The sequence below is a fragment of the Mobula birostris genome, chromosome 22 (genome assembly GCF_030028105.1).
Source record: "Mobula birostris isolate sMobBir1 chromosome 22, sMobBir1.hap1, whole genome shotgun sequence".
Lineage (NCBI taxonomy): Eukaryota > Metazoa > Chordata > Chondrichthyes > Myliobatiformes > Myliobatidae > Mobula > Mobula birostris.
In genome coordinates, this window is record NC_092391.1 from 25,315,575 (window position 1) to 25,325,534 (window position 9,960).

Sequence of the window (9,960 nt, forward strand, 5' to 3'; positions counted from 1 at the left end):
TTGTATGATACTAAGTGATAACCATGATGAAGACACAAGGAATAAGGAAGTTTTTGATTACTGAGTATTAAATTGGGCCTTGTCTTTGTTACTACAGAACCGTGGAAGGTGAATTCCATGGAATTGGAAAGAAGGGACATGCCAGTGTGCAGCTTGCACGGATTCTGCAGTACCTTGAATGTCCACAGTGAGTCACTTTGGAGCAGAAATAGCCATCATGGAGTAAACAAATAGGTTGTTTTTGTTCATTAGTCAGAAAATACACAAAAATCACTTGCTATTTTGACCATTCTGCCATGGTATTATAATGACTAACATCAAAAGCATGTAAGAATGAATAATTACTCAAAGGGAAGAAGAGAGAGAAGAGAGGCTAACAGGTTATGCCATTTGTAGGAATGAATGTATGCAAGTACATTTAATAATATAGGAACTCGTTTGTGTGTAGGGGTGTCTGTAAGTCAGATGTTCATAACTAACGGTCAGTCTGTAGTCCCTTAACAAGAGCAGCGTATATTTATGCAGATCCTTTACTATAGCAAGTCATCTCGTAAGCTCTTCTTGGAAGTGGAATCAGACAAAAGTTGATTCTGAGCTAAACAAAAAGATGTAAGTTAGAATTGCTCAAAGTTTTAGGTGCTGAAAGAGGCAGACACCTTTTAAGAAATTAATTTGTGAGTTGGAGCACAGAAAATGAATGAAAAGCATTCTAATTTGTTTAACTAAAAGTTGTTTTAACCATTTATGGAGAGAAGTTTATTAGTTCATGGAGATCATTGTCCAGGTCCTATTCTTTGTAGTTTAATACTTAGTATTCAGTTTACTCAGAAGATCTTTCTGATGTGCAAGACCTTTCTCATAGGAAAGGCTTATCAAAAATGTATCCAATATTGAGATTCTACATTAGGAGGAACCCCTGTTGGTTGGGATCAACCATGGGTGTTGTGTCCTAGCTGTCTACATTGTTGGTGCAGCACTGCCAGTACACAAACCAGGGCAGCACGATATGTACATCAAGCTGTTTCCCGTGCAACAAGCTCTCCCTCCACACATCTGATGAATCCAAAGCAAAGGTAGAAACTGATACAGTTTAGCACTGGCGGCACTACAGTAGTTGCCAGTCCATGTTGAAACCTACATAGGACTGCCTTAGGGACTCTAGCTCTGGATATTTCCCTGGGGTTTACTCCCGTAGCCTTCCCCATCAATGGGTATAGCTGCAAGGCACCAGAGGTTTGAGATCAGAGTTTTCCTTCTAGATGAGCTGCCAGCTGGGGTAACAAGACCCATATGCCCGAATTTACTGGTTTTAATGTGCCAGTAACCCGCCTTTGCCCCTTTTCCTATCAGTAGAAATGGTTTGCCGGGGGCTGGACTCGATTATCAGAGGCTGTTTGAGATATGTGTTATGGGAGCACTTAATAGGTAACCACAGCTTATCATCAGTACCAACATCTATCCCCTCCCACCCCCAGCTATGACAACCTTAAGGAACTGATGCTATGTTGTCAGTACACATTAAAATATAGCCTATCGTCACACTCTAGTAACCCACTTGGTTATAAAATTCAATAGAGCTATTTAGCATTTAGAAACCACCCCCAGGTTTTGTGGTCAATGTAGAGAATTTTTTACTTTTTTATATGACCTAAGACTCTTCCTTTGGTTGTAACCAGGTACCTAAGGAAATCTTTCTTTCCAAAACATCGGGATCTACATTTTGTAGGTAAGCTGGTCTGTTATGATAATATACGACGGCAACACATAAATGGAGAGGGTGCCTTGCATCCCAGGGATATCAATGCTTCTCTGTGTACGTAGTACTTTGCTTTTATTTCTGCTAATTTGCCTACATTACTCAAAAAATTATTTTGGGCTGGTCATAAGAGAACTTTATAAATTATTTTACTGTTTTGTTATAAGACCTCGACAAAGTAGGAGCAGAATCAGGGCATTTGGCCTATCAAATTTTCTGCCGTTCCATCATGGCTGATTTATTTTCCCACTCAACCCCATTCTCCTGCCTTCTCCCTGTAACCTTTGACACCCTGACTAATCAAGAACTTATCAACCTCCACCTAAATATACCCAAAGACTTGTCCTCAACAGCTGTCTGTGGTAAAGAAATTACTCCCAAGTGGACATCCCTCCATTCTGAGGCTGCGCCCTCCTCCACTATAAGAAACATCCTCTCCACATCCTATGTTTCAAAGAAAATCCCCCCTTATTTTTCTAAACTCCAGTGAGTACAGCCCCAGGGCCATCAAATGCTCCTTGTCCATTAACCTTTCGTTCCTAAAATCATTCTTGTGAACCTCTTCTTGAGCTCCTCCAATGCCAGCAGATCTTTTCTTTGATAAGGTACCCAAAACTGTTCACTGTACTCCCAGTGCAGTCTGACCAATGCCTTGTAAAGCCTCAGCATTATATCCTTAATTTTAATTCTAGTTATTAATAAGAGAAATGACTTGCATGATCGTTACATTGTGGAACTCACTACCACCTAGAATGGTTGAATGGACTGGTACAGAAACATTTACAAGTAGCTAAACGTGAAGGAAAAAGAACAAATACTTAAATGTTACTGTCAATTGTCTTTAATTTATATTGTGTTTATTTCCCCGGAAACCATGTATCCTTCTGAGCTTCCGGTGCAATTCAACTAATTATTTGGCTGGCAAGGGCTTGAAGGGTGAAGGCCTCGTTGAAAACCACACATTTCCTCAAGTGGCTAACTTACACAGATATTAAATCAAGGATTTAATTCCATCTGATGAGGGGATATTGAAAGAGTGGTCAGCTGTGGCATTTTATGAAGCTTTATTTCACTGTCTGTAATCTACTGGTTATTAACTTTGAACGCAGACTTCAATGTGTATTCTAATGGGCCCTTTCTTGTTCCCATTGTGCACTACTTCAGTTTATTGTACAACAACAATAAACTCAGTGGCCCTTTCAGTATTGTTGATTTGAGCACAGAAAGAAATTGCTGTCTGACTTTGCAATGGAACAGAGGTAGAAGGCGAAGAAGTACAAATCAGAAATGACCAACTGGATCTATGAACTGCAGCATCTCTACTAAGACCAGAAGTAAGGTAGACCCAACTATACTGGGTATCATAGACTCTGCATTAGTGAAACTTGGAGTTCATAGATATTTCTAAATACTTGTTTTGAAAACAATGGAAAGATTTCACTTTGAGAAACTAGAAAAGCTTGCATAAGCTGCTATTTTGGTGATTATAAACTGGAATCGACAAATGTTTTTTCAAAAGGCAAGGATTTGCCTCCGGTGGGATGCAATTTTTATTAATACCAGGAATCTGGGTTCAATCCTAGCCTCTGCTACTGCCTATCTGCGGTTTGCATATTATCCCTGTGATCAACTGGTTTTCTTCCCTAGCCCAAAGATTGTGGGAAATTAATTGGGTGCCGTAAATTATTGTGTAGTGTGGACAAGTGACAGAAGGAATAAACAAAAAGATGGATATGAGTTGGAGAAAAAGATGAGTTCAATGGGCAAAGTGGCTTGCTGTCCTGTGTTGTAATGATCAGTAAATTGCTAATTGTAATAGATCTGCTTGGATCCTGGGTGGAGGGACCAAGAGGTTACACAAGCAGTGAGAAGACAATCAAAATAGAGATGACGGGCATCCTCATCTGCTCTTTGATTTAAATAAGTCTGTAAGCACTGGCAAGTAGAAAACATCTACCAATGCAGACCTTTCCTTGTTTTCCTTGCTCTGCTCATACTGCATATTAAAGACTCGGGGGTCAAACTTCTTTCAGTTCTTATTAACAGATACATTTTGCTTTCCACATATGCTGTCTGACCGGCTGCATTTTTCTATCATTCTGTGCTTTCAGATTTACAGTATTTTTCTTTTGGTTGTATTTCTATAAATTGTGTTCTAGGTCTCCTAAATCCACTGGACAGCCCACACCATATGAGAATTGATGAAGATTCAGAATATCGGGAGGGAGTGGTTGTTGATAAGCCTTCTAAGCCTAACAAAGGATCATTTGTTAATTGTGGCATGAAAAAGGTTTGTATACAAGGATCTATATTCATCCAAGTACTGATTTGTGATTTGAATACAAATACAGCATTAAAGATTACATTCAGTGCATCATTCGTAAATGTTGGCAGGAGATCTAAGTAAGTTCCTGATCAGATTGTAAGTTGGTCATGCTAATGAGTAGTCATATCTTGTAGTCAAATCAAGTAATATGATCCAGTGTAAAAGGAAGCCAATTGCTTCCTTAAATCTAATTCTTTGAAAGAACAGTCTAAATAGTCCCACTCTTCTGTCTGCAAAAACATCTTCCTTTTGTTTGATCAACTTTGCTCCATGAGATCATTTCACTGGAATTTTTCATTATTTACTTTCCTAATTTAAATTAGGATGTACAGATTGACAGATGTCTTCAAGCTGGCCTCCGTGTAACAGTTCAATTACTCAAGAATGAAAATCCAGGTAAAAAGATCAGGATATGTTGGTTATATTTGTAGTAATTAAACTTAAAATGGCTATAATGATGGAAAAAAATGTTTTACTTTCCTGAAGTATTCCTTGGTTGTTGTAGCTGTAGTGTAAGAAGGGACAATAACTTTGTAAATCATTACAGTATTCCTTTGACTGTTGAATATAGTAGGAAAGGAAAGGTATGTCGCCTCCGGAGTTTCTCCAGTTAGCGGACGATTTCCCTCCACGCCTCTCTGACGTAGTGGGGAACCGCGTACGAGGCAAGTTACAGCAGTGGTTTGCCATTGCCTTCTGCCGGGTGAGTTTCCAAAGGGATCACCAGCTCGTAACCCAGCACGGATGGAAAGCGTGCAGGGGAGCTGGCTGGATTTGAACTCGGGACCTTTTTTTACAGTTATATTAGTGGCAAATGAACTCATTTGTGGAGAGGAGTCTCTGAATTTTATGAAGACGGTGTACTAGGACAGTTGAAAAGGTCCCAGACCACCCAGCAACTTGTTGGTTCTGCTTTGGTTCTGTCACCTTGCTTTTCAAAGGAGAATTTGAACTAAAAGAGAGCAGTCCCAAGTTTAACCTAAGTTATATGGCAAGATCATACATAAGGCTTGCAAAACTGGAACTTCAATGGAGTGAATTGATTAGGCTAATAGATTGAACTGATTTGACTTTATTACTTACATCCTTCATATACATGAGTAAAAGTCTTTACATCTCCGTCTAAATCTGCAATGTGCAATTTATTATAAATAGTATGTACAACAGGATAGTCAATACAACAGAAATACAGTTGTTTCAGAATGAATTAAGTAGTCTGATGGCCTGGTGGAAGAAGCTGTCCCAGAGCCTGTTGGGCCTGACTTTTATGCTGCGGTGCCATTTCCTGGATGGTAGCAGCTGTAACAGTTAGTTTGTGGTTGGGGTGACTCGGGTCTCCAATGATCCTTAGGGCCCTTTTTAAACACCTGTCTTTGTAAATGTCCTGAATAGTGGGAAGTTCACATCTACAGATGTGCTGGGCTGTCCGCACCACTCTCTGCAGAGTCCTGCGATTGAGGGAAGTGCAGTTCCCATACCAGGCTGTGATGCAGCCAGTCAGGATGCTCTCAATTGTGCCCCTATAGAAAGCTCTTGGAATTTGGAGGCCCTTACTACATCAACTGTCTGAGGTGAAAGAAGCACTGTTGTACCTTTTTCACCACCAGCCAGTATGTACAGACCATGTGAAATCCTCGGTGATGTTTATGCCGAGGAACTTAAAGCTGTTCACCCTCTCAACCCCAGATCCATTGATGTCAATAGGGGTTAGCCCGTCTCCATTCCTCCTGTAGTCCACAACCAGCTCCTTTGTTTTTGTGACATTGAGGGAGAGGGTGTTTTCTTGACACCACTGTGTCAGGGTGATGACTTCTTCTCTGTAGGCTGCCTCATTATTATTAATAATAGAATTTGAAAAGGAATCAATAATGTAGTAAAGATAATATTTTCCACTGGTGTGGAGTCAACAGCTAGGTTTCTTGGGAAGCATTTTGGGCAGAGGGTGTTTACACATATGAATCACTCCCACAGTAGGCTTGAGATCATAGTTTAATTAATAATTTTAAAAACAAGATCAATAGATTCTTTGCCAAATCCCAAAATAATATGGCGTCAAGGCAGATAAAGGAAATTTTGAGGTCAACCATCTCATCGAATAGTGTAACATATTTTGAGGGCTAAGTACCTCACTTAATGTTCCTTTGTAAATTCTATTTCCAGTGGTGTAGTGTATTAGAATACAGGATCTATTATGAAAAGCCATTCGATTCCATAGTTTTACTCCCCCCCCCATGTTATTTATAATTTAATAGTTTGTTATTTTAGTTATTGCACCCGAATTACTATAGTGAGTTGTTTCACACTCCATGCCTTTTATGCAATGTCCTAAAAAACAAATATAATTTATTGACAGTCTATGTGATTCTGAAAGTTGTTCTTGTCAATATTTTCAGAGAGCAAAATGATTAAGGGTAGAGTTGTCGCGCCTCATGCTCCTCGGATGGAGTCTGGTCTTTACTGGGGTTACACAGTTCGACTTGCTTCTTGCCTCAGTGAGTTCTAAATCTTTGTTTGAATCTTGATGACGTAACTGAACCAATGGCAAAAATTTAAAAAAAAGAGAAAAGCCCTGACTATCTGTGTTCGGTAGGTGCTGTATTTACAGAGTGCCCATTTGAAGATGGATACGATCTTACAATTGGTACATCTGAGCGAGGGTCAAATGTTGACGGCACTACGCTTCCTTCATTCAGGTAAGATGTCAGCTGTTGGTCTTGTCCTTTAATCTGTTACTTCCCAGCAGCTGCAGATTACTGAATTTTTTTTTAATTTAATAATGTTATCTCAGCTGATTGTCATTTACTACAGAATTTATTTGTAATCACAGACTGTAGATTTTCTTGATTTGTTTCTTATCTGTTAAGTTTTCTTGTTTACTACTTTCCTGTCACATAATCCCCAAAAGCAAAAAGTGATAGAACCCTTCAGTGCTACCATCTCCGAGATGTATTATTAGCAAGATGTAATTATCAAATTTACCCTCACTTATTTTTAATGTAACTGTGAAACATCACTTTCTTCCTCTGACTTAACCCCTTCCAATTTGTAGGTTCCCTGATCTAATCACAGATGAGGACAAAAAGGGGATTATATGTGCCAAGCCATATAATCATACTCATGATCAATCAAACCCCTCCCTCCTACATAGCCCATAACCCTCCATTTTTCTTACATCTGTGTGCCTATCTAAGAGTCTTATGACCTCTCGGCAGGACTGATCATGCTTAGTTACACTTCATAGAACTGCTTTTCATCTTGGGAATCAATTTTAGTAATTCCAAAGCAAGTATAACATTTAGGTGAAGGAAAATCAGACATGGTATTCCAAAATGGGTCTTATCAAAGCTCTGTACAATATCAGTAAGATTTACTTTTGGATTCCACAATTCTCATGGAGCACCATTTCCCTATTCTGCCTAAAGGTTTATTTTCTGTGCCCTCTGAGCCAGAACATAATGATCTCAAACACTCGTTCACCTCAAAGCCTACTATTGGACTTCGGCTTATTTTCTTTTCCTAAGGATGCAATCATTCTTAATCTGCAGAGGGAATTTCACAGTAAAAGTTATTATATGACTCTTTTGTAGTTTTATTATAATCTTAAGATACAAACCCACTTACGAGCAACCAATCTTCAGCAGCAGCATAGTATTGCAGCATATTGTAGGATGTTTGCAGTCTATTAAGATGACAACTGTATTTTTTCAAATGTTCCACTTTTTTTTTGTTTTATTATTGAGAGCCATTGTTCCATTCTCATCCTTTTTACAGAATTTAACTTATTGCATGTAATCTTTTTTCTCTTGTGTTAGGCACATGTTGATAGTGTTTGGTGGTCTTAAGGGACTTGAGGCCAGTGTTGACGCTGACGAAAATCTCGAGCTTACTGATCCCGGTGTCCTTTTTCACCACTATCTCAACACCTGTCCTGGTCAAGGCAGCCGTACCATCCGCACTGAGGTATGTTTCTCAGGAATGTTTGGCTCAAATATCTCACTGGTAGGCAGGCAACACACTAAATACATCTAGGTAGCATCTTCCCCACTTCTAATCCCTAACTATCATCCTTTGTACAAAGATTAGTGTCCCTAATTAGTATCCAGAAAAATAGTTCAGACTATTATGTTATTTAACATTATCAATCCTGGCAGATATGTTTACATAGAGAGAGTAAGGCTTTTAATATATTTGATGGCATGTGTTATTGTGACCTAGTGTTTTGGTGATGCTAAGAATTACTTTCTGCTTTAATATTCCATGTAATGCAATCTCAATGAGTTCTGCCCTTTCTCAAAAAAAGTTTTTTTTAAGTGCAATATTTTGTGCAAAACCAGCCTGAATATCTCCAGAAGAAATATATATTGAAGGAAATGAAACTTAGGTTTTAGTTTTACTAATTGTGAGCTCACACCATTTGTTATCTGGCTGTTGGGTGGGTGCAACTGCCTGAACCACCTTAATTTTCCTCCCTAAATATTCATATCTTGAGTTCCTCCTTTTCCTTCACTGGCCCAGTTTGTTGTGCCTTTGAATAAACTGTATAATTAAAATGCAAAAAGTTATGATATTGATGTTTTAAACTTAACTATGCTAAATAAGTTTTCTTTTACTAGTTTCCAAAAGGGTGTTGCTTTTTAGTTAGATGCTTGGGTCTGTCAGATATTTGAAGCTTTTGAATATTGACAATTTATCTATTTTTTATAAGTTGCAGTATTCTCAGTGGATAAGTGACCTACCTTCAATACTTGTCTGCAACTCTGCTTAAGTTAGAAACTAAGACGAGAAATAAGAGACAGTTAGCCTATAAAATTGAGACTTGATGATTTGAAGCTGAATTGTTGTGGCTAGGAAGTTGGCTGTGTGACAGAAAGTGGGTAGTAACACATATTCCAGTTGGTTAATCATATCCCACAAAGATGTATATTGAGAACACAGCTATTCATCATACAAACAATTTAGATGAAGGGATTAAAAAACTATATTCAAGTTTGATGATAGGATAAGTGAAATTGTTTTCAGTGTTACTTTGCAATAATTTGTACATTAGATGAAATGTAGACAAAATTGCAAATGGATTTCAGGGTACCCCAATTCAAAGTCACACATCTTTGACTTAAGACTTGCTAAACGGTCAAAAGCTAAATGTGGTGGAAGTACAAAGCAACATGGGCCTCGTACATTGATCACTAAAATGTCACAGATAAAGGAAATCGACAAGAAAGTTAAAATTTGGATATTATATCTAGGCAACCCTGAATTTGGGGGGAATAGGTGTTTTCCTGCAGTTATACTGAAGGAGTCTTAAAGAGAATATATTGATCTTGGAATTATAGCAGTTTTTATCAGATATGAAGTGAGATTGTACAAACTAAAGAAGTATTCCCTGAAATTTAGAAGATGAGGGGCTGCTTAAATAGATATTTTTTTGAGATTTTAAGGGGAATTGATAGGGTAGCCAATAATCTAACTGGGGAGTCCAAAACTAGTCAACTTAATCCAAAAGTTAAAACTTTTTGCAATTGAAATAAGGAAATATTTCTACAGGATAGTCAAATTTATCCACCAATAGGAATTATGCTAAAAGGGTAATTATAAATCTGAGATTAAAAGATTTTTGTTAACCAAAGGGCTATCGGGATAGGTAGGAATATGGAGCTAGGTTCTCGATCAACTTTAATTTAATGCTTAAACTAGATTAAGAGGCTAATGACCCACATTCCCATGAATACTCCTAATATTTCTTTGTGTTTCCTTCCTAAGTTACCTACATCCTATGAATAAATGCTTGCCCTTCCCACCAGTCCCTCCATTAAGACTAATATCTCCAATGTTTAGAGATTGAATTTTATAGCAAATTATATTTTTTGCCCTTTTCCAG

General features: G+C 38.1%; 1 protein-coding gene across 3 annotated transcripts in view; it reads left to right on the forward strand.

The window, feature by feature from the left end:
* The window catches only part of spout1 (SPOUT domain containing methyltransferase 1), a 32,092-nt gene that overhangs the window by 13,277 nt on the left and 8,855 nt on the right, over positions 1-9,960 (forward strand). For all 3 annotated transcript variants that reach the window (XR_011882833.1, XR_011882834.1, XM_072240384.1), the window contains exons 5-11: positions 98-187; positions 1,677-1,726; positions 3,916-4,046; positions 4,406-4,478; positions 6,476-6,574; positions 6,673-6,775; positions 7,895-8,042. Coding sequence is in view for 1 of the 3 variants with exons in the window: in XM_072240384.1 (XP_072096485.1) it covers positions 98-187; positions 1,677-1,726; positions 3,916-4,046; positions 4,406-4,478; positions 6,476-6,574; positions 6,673-6,775; positions 7,895-8,042 (694 nt within the window). In the remaining 2 variants the exon portion in view is untranslated. The remainder of the gene's footprint in view (positions 1-97; positions 188-1,676; positions 1,727-3,915; positions 4,047-4,405; positions 4,479-6,475; positions 6,575-6,672; positions 6,776-7,894; positions 8,043-9,960) is intronic.